This window comes from Hemiscyllium ocellatum, chromosome 19 (assembly GCF_020745735.1).
Source record: "Hemiscyllium ocellatum isolate sHemOce1 chromosome 19, sHemOce1.pat.X.cur, whole genome shotgun sequence".
Lineage (NCBI taxonomy): Eukaryota > Metazoa > Chordata > Chondrichthyes > Orectolobiformes > Hemiscylliidae > Hemiscyllium > Hemiscyllium ocellatum.
In genome coordinates, this window is record NC_083419.1 from 12,105,614 (window position 1) to 12,128,065 (window position 22,452).

A 22,452-nucleotide genomic window follows, 5' to 3' on the forward strand; every position below is an offset into this window, starting at 1 on the left:
GTTCTCACATTATTTCATCAGGAAACCACTTGGGGGTGACCAAAATCTGATCCCACTCACTTTTGCTTTTACAAAGGAAATCTATTGTGTTAATGGAAACTATGAATATTTTGCTGCTTTTATGTGCCTTAATGTAATAAAATATCATAAATGAATTATTAATTCATGCCAAAAACAGAAGTACAGTATAGATTCTAAACATCAGTACAAGAAAATATTACAGGAGGATGAAGATATGCTGGTCAGATGAACTAATAAGTGCGAAATTGAATTCAATCAGGATAAGTACAAGCTGATACATTTGGACAGACCAAACCAAGGGAATTCATGATGGACAGCAGAACATTGGGGATCAGAGGGACCTTGGTGTGTATGTCCACCAGTCCCTTAAAGTGGTAATGCAGGTAAATAAAATGATGAGGCATATGAGATTCTTGCCATTATTAGCAGAAGTATAGAATTCAAGAGCAGGGAGGTTATGCTGGAACTGTATAAAGTATTAGTTAAGTCACAGCTAAAGTATTGTGTGCAGTTCTTAAATTATGGAATACGTTATAGGTGGAATGTAATTGCACTGGAAAGGATGCAGAGGAGATTTACCAAAATGTTGCCTGGACTGGAGAGTTTTGGTTATGAAGAGAGATTAGATAGACTGGGTTCTTTTCCTTAGAAACAGGTGGTTGAGAGAGGACATGATTGAGATATATAACCTTGTGAGGGACATTGCTGGGTAGACAGGAAGGAACTTTTCCTAATGATGGAGGATCAATGACTGAGGGCATAGGTTTAAGGTAAGGGAGGTTTAGAGGGAGGAAACAGGGTAGTAGGAATATGAAAGTCACTGTCTGTAAGGATGGTAGAGGCAGAAACCCCCATAACATTTAAATGTGTGATTGTGATACTAAGGCATACAAGTTTTTTGGCAAAGTACTGAGAAATGGAATTAGAAGAGTTAGGTGGTTGTTTTTGACTGGTGCAGACTCAATGGACTGAAGGGCCTTTTTCTGTGTTGTGGACCCTTAAGAATTTATAACAAAAAAACAGAAATTGCTGGAGATACCAAGCAGGTCTGACAACGTCTGTAGAGAGAGACAGAGAGAGAGAAACAGTTAATGTTGCAAAACTAACATGACTCTTCTTCCAAAGACCACTGTTTCTAGCACTTTCTGTTTTTATTTTGGATCTCTGGCATCCACAGCAGTTTTTACAAGAGAACATATTGATTTGAAAATGTTACAAAATCAACACAATAAACTCCATCTGAGAAGCTAGTGCTCATTTTACATCTATATTAATCAAATCAGCAGTTATAAGTTCATAAAAGTCTATACATATGCTTGTAAAAGTACATTCTTGTCTGTGCTATGCTATCTTATTCCTGACACTTTGGAGTCAGTCTGATTGGATAATGCCATGAAAATGGTAGGAATGAGGGTCAAGCCTTTTTTAATTGAATGACTTCTCTATTTCATCTGTACTTTCTGCTTTGATTTAATATTTCAAAGCTATTTAGTCTTTACATTGTAATATCACTTTCTTCCACTGACCTACCAAATTTTTGAGAGCAGACCTTTTCTTATTGGGTCAAGCTGGTCCGTCAAAAACTTGGTTCAGTGTCTCTTTTTTTAGCTAAAGGATTTAATCTTTCAATTTGTGTTCAGAGTGGAAGAATATTTGAGTCATTTCTGATTTAGATATATCGGCAAAAGGAGCAATTTGACTTAATGCATCTGGAATTCGGATCCACAAAATAATCCTGAGCCACATTTTTCTCCGCTTGTGCCTTTTGCAAATTTACCCTTAGACTTATCAATTTATTGAAAATCTGTCAACTTCTGATTTGCCGCCCCACCACTTTTTTTCTGATTTCATGTCAAATTCTGTTCTCCTGTCTCTTCCAAAATTCCTTCAGCATACTTGCCTCCTTCTCCAATCTTAATGAACTGTCCTCAATATTGGGAAGGGCTTTTCTTTGCCACCCCCACCCCAACGCGCACATACACACAGATTTTGTCAGACATTTGCTGAAGACTTTTATACTTCCGGAAATACCCCAGGCTTTGACTGATGAGAGATTAGTTAAATTACCTCTAATCTTGCATTAGACATCTGTCACCTGTCTTCTATGAAGACAATGTTTGCTTTTGCAGCATATGGTTGCATATTGATACTGAGTGAATTCTGAAAACCCACTCTTTGCTCAGTTGGTGGCAGCAGCTGGAGACCACACTTGTCCTCAGCATTTCTGAACTGTGGAGTAGTTATAATTAGCTCATTGAGCCAGAGCTGTTTTCTTTGGAAAAGAGAATGTTGAGGGGGGATTTGATAGAGGCACTCAAAATCATGAGTAGAGAGTGAGAAACTGTCTCTATTGGCGTCGTCAAAATGCCCACTAAAATAGCCAATGTGTGAATAACAGCCAGTTGGCCAACACACTGGAAGGCAGCCTGCAACAGTGGAGGCTAGTCCCAGCTAGGCAAGCAGAGAAGAAAAAATTGCAAGAAAAGCCTTAAACAGGGAAAGCGTATTGATAATAAATGATGTTTTTTTTCTGTAAAAGTTTCTATTGTTTTGGGAGCGAATATTGTGTTATTAGTACTCTGTAAACACATCTGAGTTTTTCTGCAAGAATCCTTTTGCTCCTAAGATGTTGAGATGGAGACTTTTTTTCATATACTCTGTTAAATATGGATTTGCAGACAGTACCCGTCCATTGCAGATTGTTGAAGAGCAAGATGATTTTCAACACCCAGAACAGGATAATGAGTGGAATCCATGGGAAGAGGATGAAAAGATGGAGAATGCTTTCCAGCATAAAGTTCAGCTACAGGGATTTCAGAAACAAATTTTACAACACCGACCCAGACAGAAGAAGGTGCAGATCTGGGGCAAAGCTGCAATCGGTAAATCCATTTTGGAAATATTTGTTTGTACGCATCATTACATCAATGCTGCATTTTTTTTAACAGAGTGTACAAAAAATATTCCAACTAATTTCAAATATTGTGAGAATATATTTTGCAGCAATAGTTGTTCAATTTAGATGAATGCGTTTGGGTGCTGTGCTGAGACCTCCTTTCTGAATAAATTGTCTGAACATCTCTCATAACTTTCAGGAAGGATGTTGATGTTGTCTTCCATGATAATGGGATTTCAAATCTATGAACTATGTAATTTTGCAGTTCTGGGCCGAGACTGTTCTTTATTTTTGCTTAATTTTCTTTGATTGAGCATGTAAACAGGTAGCCCTGCTTTCATGACTCTATAGATGTGGTTAAATCTTACCCAATGTTCTCCATCCACATCTTCCTGACTCCACTCACATTTCTCTCTCTGCTGTTTCTTGTTTTCTTTCCCCATTAGTGAGCATGCTATAAAAGATGCATCAAAGAGGCCTGAGATGAGTCATGTAACTTCTTTATGTCACTTCTTTATTGCTGGAGATAAGTGTTGAACTTAATTGCAGCCTCCAGCTGCTGCTGAGCAAAGAGCAGGTCTCCAGAATTAACTTTGCATCAATAAGTAACCCTATGCTACAAAGCAAACATTGTCTTTGCAAAATACAGGTGACAGATGGTTCCTGCACAAAGGCAATGCTTGAGGCAGGTTAAATAATCTCATTCAAGATGTTCACAGTCTCAATCTGTACACGTCAGAACATGGAGTATTTTGAAATGTACGTGCAATACTGCACTCTTCTGTTCATCCTGTGACATATTCTGAGTTATGAGCCATTTCTGATCCTATTGCCTATCATTCTAAATTTAGTGATGTCAACAATTTAGGCACATTTGCATGTATTTCTGAGCCCAAGCCTTTATGTGGCCACTTGTCCATAAGTAAGTACCAGAATAATCTGGTTTAGCTTGGTGTTGACTTTCTACCTGCTGCTTACAGTTTTAATCTGTCCCATGTTACGACACGGGGTAAACCCTTCTGCTAATTTGAACCAGACCCACAGAAAAGCTCACCTCGCCTTATAATCTGTTAAAGTATGAGTGACAAAGAACTACAAAAATCCCTCTATGCAAAGAAATAAATTTAACAATTTATTCTTTAACTCCAGGAATACAAGAACATTAAACAACGACTGTCTACATGGTAATCGTCCTTTGTCTGATCAATTTATCTACCTTCCACTCGACAACAATATATTGATCCAATAAAACACCCCGATAAACTTTACAAAAAAAAACATCAAATTTCAAAACCAGCCAATTGTTGCTGTTCCCTTGGTATCTTTGTCTGTACTTCCCAGGGTCTTTTCTTTGGTTTTCTGCTTCATAAATTTTATATGAAAAGATACCTTTCAGAGACAAGCTCTGCAGGCCTTATCTTTGTTGATGCTCTTTGCTGCTTTAGCTAACTGTTCAACATACCCAATTTTATATACCACAAAGCATTGGACAGTCTCAGTGGTTTGATGTCATCAAAACATTGAAATTCAAGTTCAGTTTGATTTTAGTATCTTGGGGCATAATTTAAATTGATTGGCCAAATTCAAATTTGTTATATACCATAGCAACACAGCTCCAGGTATTTGTTTCGTAACAAAATGTTACATGTTTTTACATTTTTCAGCACACTCTGTGTCTCTCTAGGTCCGTGTCAGCTTCCACTCTCTCTTAAAGGTACAGTACACACCTACACCTTCATAACATCTTCCCCTTCCCCCCCCTTAAGGAAAGAAATGAACTATCATAATGAAAATATGGCTTTTTTTTCCTCTATTCCTTAAGCACATTACCATGACATACATATGACTTTACTCTTAAGTTCATATTAACTTCCTCCCATGTATATGTATATAAAACTTTGAAAAGTTGCTAATCTCATCTATACTTGATCAGTTAAATCCACAATAACGCATCTGCTAATACATTCTTACAATCCACAACATGTATGATTTGTAACTTAAAAGTGTGTAACATAAGACTCCAAGGAAATAGTCTCATATTCTTGTCTTTAAAACATTCCAAGAATGTAAAAGGATTGTGATATGGGTACACAACCATCTCCAACACATTGTTTGTGACATAACCATGAAAATGTTGTAAGGCCAGTACCAAACGCAATTATCTTTTTTTTCCTCTGGTGGGTGTTGAATTTCTTTGAAAAATAACCAACTGGCAGTTCAATTCCATCATCATTTTCCTGTGGCAGTACAGCTCCAACTCCTATGTCACTAGCATCAATGGCAATTTTGAAAGGTTTCGGAACATTTGATTAAGCTAAAACTGGTGCAGTGGTTAATATTGTTTTTCAATTGTCACATGCCTTCTGGCATTGTTCTGTCCGTTGAAATTTTGTGTTCTTCTTCAGCAGATCTGTTAATGGTGCCATTACGCTGCTGATATTTGGAACAAACTACAAACTTCTGACAGAATCCATTTAGTCCCAAAACTCGAAGTACTTCTTCCTTCGAGGTTGGTTGTGCAAATTCCTCAATGCCCTTCATCTTTGCATTCCTTGGGGTTAACCTTCCATGACCCATGTTATGTCCCAAGAATGTCACCTCTATTTTTGCGAATTCAATTTTATTTAGCTTCATTAGCAGTTTTGCTTCTCTTAATCAGTCAAAAGAGCTCTACTAACTGTACCATGTGATCTTCACAGGACTCACTAAAGCTCACTACATCGTCCAAATAGACTGCACAGTTTGCTAATCCCACCACAAGTCTGTTCATGAGCTGTTGGAAAGTGGTGGGTGCATTCTTCATTCCAAAGAGCATCACTTTGAATTGATGCAGCCTATTTGGGGTCACAAATGCAGAAGTTTCTTTTGCCTTCTCCGATAAAGGTACCTACCAATAACCACACAGTAAGTCCAACTTTGTGATGTAACAGGCTTGTCCAACTTTATCAATACAGTCCTCCAATCTCGGTATTGGGTATGAGTCTGATTTCGTTACAAAGTTGACCTTCCGATAATCCACGCAAAATTGTTGAGTCCCAATAAGTTTGGGAACTAAGACAATCAGCGAACTCCACTCACTCGGACTCGGTTCAATGATATGTTCATTGAGCATGGCCTCCACTTCATTCTGGACCTGTCTGGTTTTGAAAGGATTAAGTCAATAGGGGTGTTGTTTTATCAGAACAGTATTCCCTATGTCTACCTCATGCATAATAACAGTCCTCCCTATCTTATTCCTACATATGCCTCCATACTGCTGTAAAACCTTTCCACTGTGTTCTTTGCTCCTGAGACAGATAGTTTACTAACCTGTTCTACCCCTCAAGGACGTCCTCATTGTTTAACATATTTTGAGGCATATCAAATTCCACAACATCTGAATTTGATTTCTCACTCCATGGGGCAGTAACGAACATCTGTTTCTCCAGTGCTTTCAGATAATAATCCTCAGGAATATCCTCTGCCTCTTTTTTCGGAATAAGCAACAACGCGTATATCTTTTATTGTCTCTGCTTTCTATTGCAAGTCCATTAACCTTTCAGGACTGAATACTTCTGCCTGACCCTCTGCCTGTTCAGGTTTTTCCTGCATCATTACGTCAAACAGGGTGTTCGCTAACTGAACCTCAACTGCTTCATCTTTCTCTTTAGTTTTTGCTTCATGCTGTGACTTATCATAGTGGGATCTTGTTGCTACACAGTCTGGGGAAATACCAGGATACTTTTCTTTTTAACTTCTCAGTTTTGGGGTCTTCCTTGGGCCTTTCCACAACACAAGGTGTCACTCCCACCTTGGACCCTGCTAAATTATTCCCAAGAACAAACAGGATTCCTGGAACTGATACTCTGTCAATCACTCCCACTGTTACTTCCCAGTCCTGAGTTGGCACTCCAACCTGATCTTACATCGGGGAATGCTAAATTTCTGTCAATTTATCCCACAAATTAACAATCTCTCAGGTAACAGGTTAGAAAGAGTGAAAATTTGTTCATCTTTTACTATTAGAGACTGGTTGGATACTTTATCTCTCAAAATTATAACTTTTTGTCCTTCTCTCCCTGTTCTTTCTGAGTAAATTTTACCCACTGAGGTGAATTCTTTTTAGAGATCAGGCACTAACTCCATACCCAGCCCCTGCCGAAGCTGTGCACTCTTCTGCAACTCCTTGACATTTCTTGGGGTTTCCTTTCACTAATGCCACTGGCTTAGCTTCTTTTACCATCTCTTTTCCACAGTGCCTTTCTTTAACGACCAGCACTGTGACTTTATGTGTGACTTTACCAAATTGGAAACCCGTGAGGGCTTTCACCTCCTTTCCACCCAATCGGGCTTCTTTTTTAACCTGTGATAAACACTCATCAGTTTTCTCGACTCTTTGTTTCATAGTGTAGGATCTCCCCTTGTCCCATCTTCTATCCCTCACAGGATGAAATTTTTGCCAGAAGCTTGTCTTATGCACCAACGTGTATTCATCTGCTAACTCTGCTGCTCTTCTCACTTCCTGAACTTTCTGTTGATCCACATGAATTCTTAATCATCTCTGGAAGTAAGTTTTTAAACTCCTCTAGCAGATTAATCTCTTTTAGAGTCTCATAGGTCTTATCTATTTTTAAGGCCCTCACCCATCTATCAAAATTACTATGTTTAATTCTTTCAAACTCAACACAGGTCTGACCTGGTCCCTTCTTTATGTTTTTTAACTGCTATCTGTATGCTTCTGGTACCCATTCATAAGCACTTAAAATAGTCTGTTTGACCTCTTCATAATCTCCTGAACCCCCATCTGACAGCTCTGCAAATACCTCACTAGCTCTGCCTACTAGTTTAGTCTGAACTAGCATTACCCACAAGTCCTCTGACCACTCCACCTGCCGAGTCAATCTTTCAAATGAAATAAAGAAGGTTTTGACATCTCTCTTCAAAATGTGGCAGAGTTTTGATATATTTGTAAAGATCACTACCTTCTCTTTTAATCTCCATCCTGTTAACTTGACTTTGTTGATTAAGTCGCAACTTCTCAAGTTCAAATTCGCTCTCTTTTTCTCTCTACCTTTCTTCTCTCTCTTTGCTCAGTTGAGAACGGTCTTGTTCTTTTTCCTCTCTCTTTTCTGTGTCTTTGCTTAGCTAAGAACCTTTTCTCTTTTTCTTTTTCCTCTCTCTCTCCTCTCTCTCTTTCCCTTTGTCTATCCCTCTGTCTTTCCTCTCTCTCTCTCTTTATTTATCTTCTAACTCCATTTTCCTCAATTGTAATGTAAATTTTTCTAACTCTACTGAACTTGTCTAGTTCTCTGACACACCTAAGTGTTTGAGTAATTCCCTTACAATTTAAGCTTTACTTTTGTCCTTGGTTAAACCCAATTCTAACCTCTTTGCTAATTCTAAGAGTATGGTCTTTTCTTTCTAAACTTTCTTGGCAATTTTGGGAATCATCTTCAAACCCCAGAACCTCTTTAGTAATTTTAAGAGCCATTTCTCTGACTTTTAATTTAACCAACCACAAGTAACCAAAATTAAAGATCTAGGACACTAACCGGCAAGTGTTTAAATCTGCTGGACGTTATTTTCACACCCCAAATCTATCCAAATCTCAGACTGGATCCGTCTAAACCTGTTCAAATCACAGACGTGAGCCCCTAAACTGTTACAACACTGGGTAAACCCTTCTGCTAATTTGAACCAGACCCACAGAAAAGCTCACTTCGCCTTATAATCTGGTAAAATATGAGTGACAAAGAACTACAAAAATCCCTCTATGCAAAGAAAATAATTTAACAACTTATTCTTTAACTCCGAGAAACACAATAACATTAAACAGCAACTATCTACACGGTAATCCTCCTTCGTATGATCAATTTATCTACCTCCCACTCCACAACAATATATTGATCTGATAAACCCCCCCTCCCCCGAGAAACTTTATAAATAGCAATCAAATTTCAAAACCAGCCAGTTGTCGCTGTTCCCTTGATATCTTCGTCTGTACTTCCCTGGGATCTTCATCTGTAATTCCCTGGTCTTTTCTTCGGTGTTCTGCTTCACAAATTTTATATGAAAAGAGATCTTTCAGAGAGAGGCTCTGCAGGCCATATCTTTGTTGGTGCTCTTTGCCACTTTAGCTAACTGTTCACAATACCTAATTTTATATAGCCCAAAACATTGGACAGTCTCATTGGTTTGATATCATCAAAACATTGAAATTCAAATTCGATTGGGTTTTGGTATCTTGGGGCATCATTTAAATTGATTGGCCAAATTTGAATTTGTTATGTATCATAGCAACACAGCTCCAGCTATTTGTTTCACAACCAAATTTACCATTTAAAATTTTTCAGCACACTCTGTGCCTCTCTAGGTTCGTGCCAGCTTCCACTCTCTCTTAAAGGTACAGTACACGCCTACATCTGCAAATATATTGCAAGAATGGCAATGGAAAGCCCTTTTTTATTCTAAATGTTCTATATTTCATCTTAAATCCTGCCTTTATTTATATGTCAACATACCATTGATCGGAAACTTAACTGGACTAAAAAAAAGAACTGCGGATGCTGGAAGTCAGAAACAAAGCCAGAAATTGCTGGAAAAACTGAGCAGGTTAGGGCGGCACGGTGGCACAGTGGTTAGCACTGCTGCCTCACAGCGCCAGGGACCTGGGTTCAATTCCCGCCTCAGGCGACTGACTGTGTGGAGTTTGCACGTTCTCCCCGTGTCTGCATGGGTTTCCTCCGGGTGCTCCGGTTTCCTCCCACAGTCCAAAGATGTGCGGGTCAGGTGAATTGGCCATGCTAAAAATTGCCCGTAGTGTTAGGTAAGGGGTATATGTAGGGGTATGGGTTGGTTGTGCTTCGGCGGGTCGGTGTGGACTTGTTGGGCCGAAGGGCCTGTTTCCACACTGTAAGTAATCTAATCTAAAAACGTCTGTGGAGAGAAAGCAGAGCACTGGGGTCCAGTGATCTTTCAGAACTGGACAAGCCATCTAAGTGCTGTGGCTGTCAGAGGCTGTGAATTATGCAATAGATTATTCACCCACAGCCACCACAGCCTGTCTATCATCTACAAGCTAAAAGTCAGGAACGTGATGAAACACTCTCCACTTGGTTAGATGGGCATGGCTCATAGAAACTTAATACCATTTAGGGAAAACAGCCTGTTTGTATCCCATCCATCACCTTCAACATTCACTTCCTCCATTACAGTGGCAGTACTGTGTACTACCTTTGAAATGAACTGCATCAACTCACCAAGACTTTCAAACTCTTCAACCCTTTTAATCCATACCCTTTTGCCACCTACTACCTGGAAGTACAAGGGCAGTAGATGTATAGAAGCACTGCTAAAGTTCCTCTCAAGCCGATGCTGTTCTGACTTGGAACTATATCTCCATCTCTTCACTGTTGCTGAATCAGAATCCTGGAATTCCTTTCCTAACAGTGTACGAGGGACAGGATGTTTGGTGGGGAAATTGAATTTGCACTCCAGGTTGTCTCACCTCTCCTTCCTCTGATTCAAGCCTTTGCTGATTATGTGACACAAAGCAGAGATATGGGAAGCCTCCAACCTCATTCAGTATATTACCAGCCTGTGGGACTGTTTAGAATTATAAATATTCTGCCCTCCTCTGTCTGTTTGAAAATACATCTCATGCTCCCCAATGGCCGCTACAAGCTCATCTTGTGAGTTGCTGAGGTGTGCTTACCAAAAAGTCCTTAGTCAAATTCTTAATCCATGTTATGTTAACTAATATGACCAGGAGTAGGCCATTCAGCCCCTTAAGCCTATTCCATCACTCAGTAAGATTATTGCTGATCTGTGGCCTAACTTCATATACCTGACTTTGGCATATGTCCCCTAATGTCTTTGCTTTACAAAAGTCTATCTCAACTTTAAAATTAACATCTGATCTAGCATCAACTGCTGTTTGTAGAAGAGAGTTTCAAATTTCTGCCTCCTTTTTTGTGTAAAAGTGTTTCTTAACATCTCTCCTGAATGGCCATAATTTTTAGACTATGCCCCCAAGTTCTAGATTCTCCAACCAGTGATCATAATTTGTCTTTACCTACCGTCTTTTCCTGTTAATATCTTGAAGACTTCAATCAGTTTGCCACTTAACATTCTAAATTCTAGAGAAATCAGACCTAATTTTCAAAGCCTCTTCTCATAACATGAACCCTGAAGAATAAATATCATTCTTTTAAACTTAAATTGTACTTTTCCAAGACCAGCATATCCTGCCTGAGGTTCTCACAGCATTTCAAGTGGGGTCTAACCAGGAGTGCACCTCAGTTGGAATGGTATTGGGGATACTACTAAAAAAAATTAAAATGGACGGCACTGTGGCTCAGTGGTTAGCACAGCTGCCTCACAGTGTCAGGGACCTGGGTTCGATTCCAGCCTCGGACAACTGTCTGTGTGGAGTTTGCACATTCTCCTCGTGTCTGCCTGGGTTTCCTCTGGGTGTTCCAGTTTCCTCCTACAGTCCAAAGATGTGCAGGTTAGGTGAATGCCTATGCAAAAATTGCTCATGGTGTTCAATTGCTCAGGGATGTATAGGTTTGGTGGATTAGGCAGGTGAAATGTAGAGTAATAAGGTAGGGGTTTGGGTTACTGTTCGGAAGGTCACTGTGGACTTGTTGGGCCAAATGGCTTGTATCCACACTGCAAGGATTCTAGTTCAGCCCTGGCTTAGTGAGATAAAAATGAGTCAAACTCTTGAGCACTCACAACAAACCTAACTGCAAGTACAGGCAGAGGAATGTCAAATGAAGGTACAGTTGGATTATGATGATGACGCTGTTCAATGCTACTGAAATCTTCACAAAGCTGACAAAAGATTGCCTTGGCAAGGAATCTGGAACTATCCAGTATCGACAGGATAAACCCAAGCAGTACAGTGCACCTCTGAATACAAAAGAATTGCCAAGAAAACAAATCATATTTTGAAGGATTCTGAGTTACACGGTACATTTAAATGACACATGTATGGTTACCTGGGTTCTGATTAAAATGCTTGTTTTTGGCGAGAAGGGATTAATCTGATGCCATCACTATTCAAAATTATCAACATACTGACTTAAAGAATAGTTACCTGTTGAAGTTTCTTCTTATACTTAAGAGTTTGCACCATAGAGGATTGGAATAAGGTTCAGTCCTATTTTAAGAATTTGCCAATATTTATACATCACTTTTGTATCTGTAGAAAAATAATGTCATTTAAGAACGTCTTTCTGAAGTCAATGGTTTATATGCCTGGTGCTGACACTGTTGCATAATACCTGGCTTTCAGTTCTACGGCTCTAAACTCTTCCTCATTAAAATAGGGCTTTATCTCTGGCAGCATATACTTGGGGGCCAGCTTACACCAAATGATGTGACAGCTCACTGGAGAGAAGGGCAACTGAAGGCTGGAAATTTACATTTTAGGTAAACTTTACTATCACATGAACTGGATCTTATTCTGCATAATGGAGTGAGTTTTACCCAAAGCAAATTTGAAGCTATAGTTAGGAACTAACTTTCTATATTGTCTTTCCTAATGCCTTAATCTATGCCATACCAAAAGTTATTAATTTTACATCACATTTGTGCTTTGTAGTGATGACTTATTCAATAACACGCAATGGTTTTAGTTTATGGGTAGTGAATAGAAGGCAGGAAGGAGATAGGCAGTGGACCTGTATTCAGATATTAAAAATCTGTAATAAAATGTAATACTGCCAGGGAACTTTGAACAATAAATCTAATTCCTGTTGTCAAAAAGAGATTTAGAGCTAATTCAGGGAATTATAAGTTATCTTGCTGTCAGTAGCAGGAAAGATACTTACATTTTTGGTCAAAAATCTAGATTGTATTGTTTGAAAGTGTGTTATGTTAAACTACTTCTCTCTTTCCACCTTGCTTAATGTTCTTTAAATTCCTAACTATCTTTCACTCCATCCATGTAACTGAGAATTATTTTAAGCATTGTTAACACTGTGGTGAAATGCTAAATGGGTTTGGAGTTACAGGATGACGTTTCAGAATTTAGCATATTCTTGGGGAAGTAGATATATATTTTTGTACCTAACATACTTTATAATAATAAAAATAATTTAGTTCTTGTCACAAGTTAGTTAAATTATTACTTGAATCCTCCTTGGGGAAGGGAATGATATGGGGGGATATGGTAGTGGTGTTCAAGATTATGTGGTGTTTTGCAGAGAACGTTTTTCCTGTAATAGTAGGGCTGGTAATAGAGGATATGGATTAAAATCGGCCACAAAAGAACCCAAGAGGAGATGAAGAGTTTTTTTATTAGCCCAGGGAGTTATGATTTAAGAGGTAACAGAAATAAATCCAATAGCAACTTTTAAAAGGGAATTACTACCCAGGAATAGGCAAGTTACAACAGGGTTATGAGATAGAGCAGGGAAGGATTATTTAGCGAACTCTTTAATCGATTTTTCCTCAGTGCTTAATGATTCCATAATTTGTTGAACAGTACATTGCCCCAGATTGATAATGAAATGTGAATACTTTTCCTAATTGTTAAATTGATCTCTTGCTGTAAGCATTTTTCAACAGTACAATAGGAAGGTATATGCTGTTTTGCCTATTTAATTTTATTTTTGTTTCTTTTTACTTTATTTTTCTTCAGTTTCTACACTGGTCCTTCAGCAGTCCCTGGAAATATCCCACTAGATACTGAGAATGTGGTGCTTGTGCTAAATGGGAGGGAAGAAGGAAAGATCAAGTTTGCCACCCAGTGGCTGCATTATGTACAGACACTCCTCCAGACACACAAACTTCAACATGTCGCTGTAGTTCTCCTTGGCAATGAGCAGTGTGAAAATGGCTGGATTGAACCCTACCTCAAAAAACACGGAGGATTTATTGATTTGATTTTTCTGGTGTATGACAGCCCTTGGGTAAATGAGGAGGATGTTTATCAGTGGCCACTGGGAGTGGCAACGTAAGTACATTTTTAGCTTATGATATGTTGCTCAGTTCCTGAGTGGGCCTGCTTTATATTTCTTTATCATTTTGTAAGCTTTGTTTTACTTATGTGCTAGAGTTAGCGACACAATTTGGAAAAAGATTGCTTCAGATTTCACATATACTTTGACTCAGTGCTACCTCTCAAATTGTTCACTGTTGCTCATTTCATCCAGTTAAATATTAGGAAGATTAAAGCTATCAGCTTTGGTTGTCATCACAAACTCCATTCTCTAGCCAATGAGTCCATCCCTGAACCAGACTGTTTCACCTTTGGTGTCTTATCTGACTTCGCTATAGCTTCTAATCATGTTCATAACCATCACCAAAACTATCTGCTTCCACCTCCATGATGTTGCCCAAGTCAGCCAGCCTAGGCTTATCTGAAACCCTCATATGTGTTTTTGTAACCTCTTGATTTGACTATTTCAGTACACTGGCCTCCATAACCTTGAACTCATCCAGAGCTCTGCTGCTTATATCAGGTGTTGTGTCGCAGCCATGCTTATATTTGTTGATATCTATTGATTCCTGGTCTAGAAACTCCTCAATCTAAAATACTCATCCTTGTTTTCAAATTCCACTAAATCTCTTTTACTTGTTCCATTCCTGTAACAGAGATCTCTCCACTTCATCAGATCTGGCCTTTTCAGCATCCCTGCTTATAATTGCTTCTGCATTGATGACTGCACCATCATCAGCTTTGAAGCTATGAAATTCTGTCCTGAAATCTGTGTGTGTCACTTTCTCTTTCTTTCTCTCTCTCTCTCCTCTCACCTTAAATCTTTCATTGTCTTCCAAGAATTTGAGTTGGAGGAGACGGTGCTTCTTATTACAAAGATCAATATTATACGTTTGTCATATCTGCCAGCATGAGTTTGTTTCATGCTTCAAATTTATTCTGTGTTGCCCCCTCCTTGCCCAATAGAAGATCGACCTTCCTCAACAATTCAAGTTTTCTTATTTGCTACTTTTTGAGGCCCCCACTACTTGTTTCTGTTTTCAAAAACATGCTTATCACCAGCCATCAGCTTTGTGCCATCACCTGCTCCCGATCATCCTGATCCTGCTCAGTGTCCACTCTTCTTTTTGTAAAGTACTCAGGTATTTGCATGAATACTTTTTAGAAATGTCTTATTTCTGTGGTGATTCTACAGAATACAAAAAAAACCAGGCCAAAGTTACGTTATTTTTGAAGGAGACCAACTGTCAATCTTCCCCCTTTACTCTCTTAGATACAATTTGACCAGATGCAGATTCTCTGAAGCTGCTCTTTCCAAATATTTAAATGCTGAAGTTGTACTAAGCTGCAAAACTGCATTTATTTTCATCAATTTTACAGAAAGAGAGCCACTTAATTAACTTTACCACTTGTTGTTTCAGTTTTTGATGATACAATAATGAATGTGTGAAACAGGGTAACTGACTTCCTGTCAAACTTGCCACATTAATGAACCATTTCAGTTTCAGCCTGCACAGTGACTGAAAAAGAACGAAATAAGCACACCGATTAACAGTGCATTTCTGATGTCCTTTCAGTCATGATCATTGGTGCAGTATCCTATAGTTAACCTTGAACTGATGGAATACTCACAGCTGATGACCATGATTTTGCTCATTACATCGCATGTCCGCAGAGGAGCTTTGAAGATGTAGTAAATTGTTAAATATATAGGACTCCTTCCGAAGTGTCTTCTCAGAATGCTGTGCGTTCCATATACTTGTGAACTTCATTTTCATGTCAGTTCTAGTTAAGTTGTTCTTCATCAAGCTTTAAAAAAAACCCCAAATGATGGGCACATTGAATCATGTACATATAAAATGCTTTACCTCTCACATTCCACTCTACTTGATAGTTGACCTTTAGAAGAAATCCCATTGCTTAGAAAAAAACAGCCACAAATGGTACTTAAGAAAATATAGCTAGTTTTTCAAATGGTTTTCAACTTTGCATTACAAAGTATTCCAGCACAGAACCAAACCATTTGGTCCAACTGATCCTTTGTGGTAGTGATACTATTTACCTAAATTGTTCTTCTGATAATGGATTCCACATTCTCGCCACTCTCTGGATGAAAAAGTTTTTGTTGAACTCTCTATTGTACTTATTTGTGACTACTTTATATTTATGGCCTGATATAATCCCAGTTTATATCAGTACTGATCAAGTAAAAATCCCAGATAGAAATATAACATGATTTTGTTTCAATTTAATGTGGTGGGCATTCACTGAAACATTGGCACACAAGGCCGCAGATAATTTTTAACAGTAAAATAGATGTTCATTACATAAGGGGAGAAGATAAAATAAAACAAACCAAGCAATACAAATAAAGCACACAGTTTGAAAGATCTTAAAACACACAGCAAAAAGAAATTCATCCCAAAGAGATGGTGAGAAAAGAGATAAGTCTGAGGTTGATACAGTTGGGAAGAGGATCACATCAAATAGTCCATAAGACATAGGAGTGGAAGTAAGGCCATCGAGTCCACTCCGCCATTTAATCAGGGTTGATAGGCATTTCAACTCCACTTACCCGCACTCTCCCTGTAGCCCTTAATTCCTTGCGAGATCAAGAATTTATCAAGGCGGGCAAGAGCAAAGCAGAGAACGATGTCAGACTGATGATTTAAACTGCATTTATTTCAGTGCAAGAGGCCTGACAGGTAAGGCAGATGAACTCAAGGCGTGGTTGGGAACATGGGATTGGGATATCATAGCTATTACAGAAACGTGGCTCAGGGAAGGGCAGGACTGGCAGCATAATGTTCCAGGGTATAGATGCTACTGGAAGGATAGAAACAGGGTCAAGAGAGGAGGAGGAAGTGGCACTCTTGGTTCGGGATAACATCACGGCTGTAATTAAGGAGGATATTCCTGGGAGCATATCCAGTGAAGTTATTTGGGTGGAACTGAGAAATAAGAAAGAGGTGATCACCTTATTGGGATTGTCCTGTGGACCCCCCACCCACCCAGTTGAGAAGCAAATTTCTAAGAAAATCTCAACTATTTGAAAGAATGATAGGGTTGTAATGGCAGGCAATTTTAATTTTCCAAACATGGACTTGGACTGCCATAGTGTTAAGGTTGGATGGAGAGGGATTTGTTAAGTGTTGAGTTTACACAGATTATTAAGGAGGTGTATGGTAAACTTGCCTTTGTTGGTCAGTGCATTGAGTTTAGCAGTTGGGATATCATATTCCAGTTGTACAGGACATTGGTCAGGTCACTTTTGGAATACTACATTCAATTCTGGACTCCCTGCTACAGGAAAAATGTTGTCAAATTTGAACGAGTGCAGAAAAGATTTACAAGGATGTAGCCAACACTGGAAGACTTGAGCTATAGGGAGATGCTGAATCATCTGAGACTATTTTCCCTGGAGTGTCAGAGGCTGAGGGATGACTTTTATGCAGTTTATAAAATCATGAGGGGCATGGATAGGGTGAATAGCCAAGGTATTTTCCCTTGAGTGGGAGAGTCCAGAACTAGAGGGCATAGGTTTAGGGTGAGAGGGGAAAAATATAAAAGGGACCTAAGGGGCAACTTTTTCATATAGAGGGGAGTGCATGTATAGGATGAGCTGCCAGAGGAAGTGGTGAAGGCTGGTACAATTGCAATATTTAAAAAAGTATCTGGATGGGTATATGAATTGTTAGGGATATGGGCCAAGTGCTGTCAAACAGAACTAGATTAACTTAGGATATCTGGTCAGCATGGATGAATTGGACTGAGGGTCTGTTTGCATGCTGGACAACACTATGACTCTATTCCCCAACACCATCACTTTATAGCATATCAAATCCAAAGAAATTATCCAAAGAAATCTTTAAGTTTGATTTAACTGCTTCTCTGCAGCTCTGTCCTCTGAACTATGATTGGCACAGTGGCTAGCACTGCTGCCTCACAATTCCTGTCTCAGGCGACTCTCTGTGTTTGCACATTCTCTCCATGTCTGCATGGGTTTCCTCTGGGTGCTCCGGTTTCCTCCCACAATCCAAAAATGTGCAGGTTAGGTGAATTGGCCAGGCTAAATTACCTGTAGGTAAAGGGTTAAATGTAGGGGAATGGGTCTGGGTGGGTTGCGCTTCAGGGGTCAGTGTGGACTTGTTGGGCCAAAGGGCCTGTTTCCACACTGTAAGTAATCTAATCTAATCTAAATACTCATGAAACTGAAAGCTTATGCTGTCTCAGTCTTTTAATAATCTGTTCATTTCTAATCAAATAGTCCTAGTCTGGAAGTTCCACAAGCTCGCCTTTGTACCAAGGTAACTGAGCTCTCTTTCATTTGTTCCATACTGCCTAGAGAAACTATTTTTGCTTCTGACTCCAGTTAGATATCCTACTGATAACTGCCCTAATAGATTTAAATCTCTGAGTTTTTCTAAACTAAAATCAATCCTTGATTATTCAAACCCAAAGCAAGCTAATGCCTTTTAATGTTTGGTCCTCTGTCATAAGCCCAACGTTATTAACAATCTTCGATTGGAATCCTGGATGTAGGATTCGCTGAGCGGAAGATTCATTTTCAGACTTTTCGTTACTATTCTAGGTAACATCTTCAGTGAGCCTCCAGACAAAACTTCATCCAGAGGCTCACTGAAGATGTTACTTAATATGGTGACGAAATGTTTGAAAATGAACCTTCCAATTCAGCGAGCAAACCTACATCCAGAACCTCAACCTGAGCTACAAATCTTCTTGAAACTCACTAATTGGAATCCTCTCCAGGGATTTGCAGTGACCTGCTCTCCGCCTCATGCTTGGTTAGGTCACTGTTACTAGAAAGGACTCTTTGACCTTTTTCTTTTACAAACACTTTACAAAACTAACCATTACCCATACACCACTAGTTTGAAATCCATACTCTCAAAATTATATGATTATGTGTCTAGTTTATCCTGTCGAACCTTTTTATAATCTTGAGCCCGCTGTCCAATCACCTACTCAAACTTCTTTATTCTTAGTTTTGATCATTCAAGGTGTGTTCTATTAACTGCAGTGCTCATATGTGTGCACAACTCATCACTTATCAAATAATCAAAAGAGCACTCAAAATAGTACTGCAGCCCTCTCAGCTGGAGCACATCTGGCTGCCATGAGTCCCTGACCTCCAGCAGTGTTCTACTGTTTTCCATTTGGGACCTGTCTTGGGTTTCCACTGTAGCTTCTCACTGCTGCTACTGTCTAATCACCAGTAACAAAAGGTTAAAACGCACCTCATGGGGAAGGAAGAAAGTTGTTTGAATGTTAATTGAGACTGAAGTTTGACCTTTAAAGGCTGTTGAACACCCCAGCACTCAATAAAGCAGACTGCTAGATAGCAAATTAAAGATGTTGCATAAATGTTATCATTTGACATTTACAGCAAACAGGAACTTTGCGAATCAGAATCCATCTGTTCGAAGGAAGTTCTAATAATTACACTGTACTTCTTATTTCAGCTACAGGAACTTCCCTATTGTGGATCTCAACAACTTAATGTTGCATTCTTCAAGGCCGTACTTGTGCAACTTCCTTGGAACTGTCTACAAAGGCTCCTCCAGGGAAATCTTGTTGAATGTGTTGAAACGGGAAAGACTCAATACAATGTGTCTTATCTCAGTTCGAGAACAGTAGGTATTTTTCTTTGTGTACTCATCCTGCTTTTAAATGGCAACTACATAGCTATTAAGCTGTAAGTAACTATTTTTTCTGGACTGTTCAGTAATATTGAGAAAACAGTCCTTTTTGCCAGCAGAACTTCTGGAGAGGTGATTGACAGACATTGAAACAAGCCTCCTGACTCAGCAAGTCAACGTTAATTTTGATGTTCCTCAAGTGCTAGCCCCCACTCTACTTCATTTAACCCTGTCTTGGTGTCCACCTATTTCGTTCCCTTTCATCTACTTGGTTCTGTTCCCCTTATGATGCTTTTTGCATTAAGCACTCCATGTGGTAGCAAATTTCACATTCACACCACTAAGCAGTTAAATATCTCCGGGTATTCTTATTAGATCTGGTTAATAACCATCTCACATTTATGGCTCCTAACTTGGGATTCTTCCATAAGTGAAACATCTTTACATCTGTCCTATCTTTCAAACTTTTATTGGTTGAAAGACCCCTTTTCAGATGGATTAGGAATCATGGATTCCTGCATCTAAATCGTCATACTATTTAGTACTCAAAATGCGAAAGTGCTGCCCATAAAGAGCGTTTTAATAATGCTTTTAAGGAAATGGATAATTATTTACAGCAGCAATTTGAGGGCCATTTCCCTGATGTAGACAGTAATGAGATGGACTAGACAAATTACTATTAAAAAGGAGCGTAACTCCACTAACACTTAAATGGCTGCCAACTAAATTGCTTTAAATGTAATTAAGAATCACCTGTCCGTGCATTACATACGCAATTAGTAAACAGATCATGTAGCCAATACAAAGAGATATGTATTATTGGCAGTATCACCCTACTTCTCCATGTAACTGGCTCACAGCTGGTTTTATTTCAATTTCTTAAAAATTCCCAAAAATGTGCAGATTTCCTTCCCTCTTGTTCTAACAGTGAATACTCACTCAAACATGACATCCGCAGGAATATTTTACAGACCTATGCAAACCCAGTCTTGTTTGTCTGACATTTAGTCATGAAATTAAGTTACAATATTGCAACTTATTAGCTGAACCAGCATATGCAGTACACACAGATTACACAGATCAACTAGGTAAGCTGAATCTGGAGAATAAGTTACAATGATTCAAATTACAGGGAGAGATTAATATTCAGAAATTTGTTTCAGGAGTAGTTAAGATTTAAGGAAGTCAAGCTGACAGCTTTTCCAAATAGTAAGAACCAAACCAAATAAAGGATTAAGATAATCAGAATATGCTGGAAATACTCAGCAGGTCAGGTTATAATGGCACTTGTTTACTCCATGAATTCAAATAGAGTGCACTGCAGTGTCTGAACCAGCCATCTACCTCAACATTTCTCCTGCCCAAAGTAAAGGTGAAACTTAACATTGAAAGCCAAAGCAGCCATGGTGCTAATTGTTGCAAGTAAGTCTTTAGAGGTCAGTATTTTGTCTGCTACCATTACCTTTTACAAAAGGCCTGTCTTTTTTTCTTCCCCCTCAGGCACACTTTCATATTTATTGCTCTCTCTTGCTGTCTGAAAAAATTGCTTTAAGAGCCCTTGAAAAAATCTGTACAAACCTAAATTTGAAAGTTGTTGATGTAAAGGAAAGCATTCTGGATTATAGAGAGAACAGTGGATTGTATGTTTATCCAGTCATATATTACAGGGGGAGCATGGGTAGGGTAGATCAATCAACAGCTTGAATTGGGCAAGCAACAGAAGAATGGCCGCGGTTAACACACAACCTTCACTTCACATGCCTTCACATTGAGGCTGTCCATGGAGGAATGATTAAAGGTGTGCATTTATTTGACAAGGTTCATGACCTCAGGATGTTCCAGATCACTTTATTGCTGATGCAGTACTTTTCTGGTCACTTGTAACGCAGGAAAGGCAGCAGCTAATTTGCATATCCTAAGTACAATCAGCAATGTGACAATGAGCGTTTAATTATGATGTTGGTTGAGTGATCAATGCTGTCCAAGAGAACAGAGACATCTCTCCAGATCTTTCAAAATAGTACTGTGGGAATTTTCACTTATACCTTGGAAAGGGTGGACGCTAGGAAATTGTTTCCATGAGGCGAGGAGACTAGGACCCGTGGACACAGCCTTAGAATTAGAGGAGGTCAATTCAGAACAGAAATGCAGAGACATTTCTTCAGCCAGAGAGTGGTGGGCCTGTAGAATTCATTGCCACAGAGTGCAGTGGAGGCTGGGACGCTAAATGTCTTCAAGGCAGAGATTGATAGATTCTTGTTGTCTCGAGGAATTAAGGGCTACGGGGAGAACGCTGGTAAGTGGAGTTGAAATGCCCATCAGCCATGATTGAATGGCGGAGTGGACTCGATGGGCCGAATGGTCTTACTTCCACTCCCATGTCTTATTGTCTTACCTGAGATGGGCCTCTGCTTAATATGTCTTTGAAAAGAAAGTACCTCTGATGTTATAGCATTCCGTTACATTGTGTTGTAGTATAAACCTAGATTTATTTTCTGCAATTTTTCTGACACATTTATTGAAGTGCAGAAAACATGTAACAGTGAAATCTGTCATCCATCCAAAAGAGACTTTTATTGGTATTTAGATTCATATTTATGGAGTGGAACTTGACCCCACAACTTTGTAATTCTGAGATGATGTAGGATAGGAAAGGGAGCACAGAGGCTGGTTTCAAAAACCAATCACGAATTGATGATCAGTAAAGCTGGTGTCTAATGGTTATCAAGAGCAGTTGGGAATTAGCAAAAGCAATAGACACATTTGTTCCTAAAAAGTACTTGACATGCATTCATATACTTTACAATAGGGAGGTTTAAGCAGTCTACAAAATATATTAAAATCCCCACAATAAATGCACGTGTGTTCTCACTGTATTTTCTGTCCTCACCGCTGCTTCCTTGAGCTGCCTCCTATATCTTTACAGATAACATGCAGCTCAATTC

The 22,452-nt window shown here is 39.1% G+C and overlaps 1 protein-coding gene across 8 annotated transcripts in view; it reads left to right on the forward strand.

Moving 5' to 3' along the window:
* rxylt1 (ribitol xylosyltransferase 1) overlaps nt 1–22,452 on the forward strand; it is a 45,465-nt gene that overhangs the window by 11,552 nt on the left and 11,461 nt on the right. The window contains exons 2-6 of one of the 8 annotated variants that reach the window (XM_060839227.1): nt 281–404; nt 2,700–2,903; nt 12,249–12,334; nt 13,548–13,862; nt 19,331–19,501. In XM_060839227.1, the coding sequence (XP_060695210.1) occupies nt 399–404; nt 2,700–2,903; nt 12,249–12,334; nt 13,548–13,862; nt 19,331–19,501 (782 nt within the window). In that variant the 5' untranslated portion in view covers nt 281–398. Of the gene's footprint in view, nt 1–280; nt 405–2,699; nt 2,904–12,231; nt 12,335–13,547; nt 13,863–19,330; nt 19,502–22,452 lie in introns of those variants that run through there. The other 7 variants (XM_060839228.1, XM_060839231.1, XM_060839226.1 and 4 more) reach the window with 7 other exon arrangements.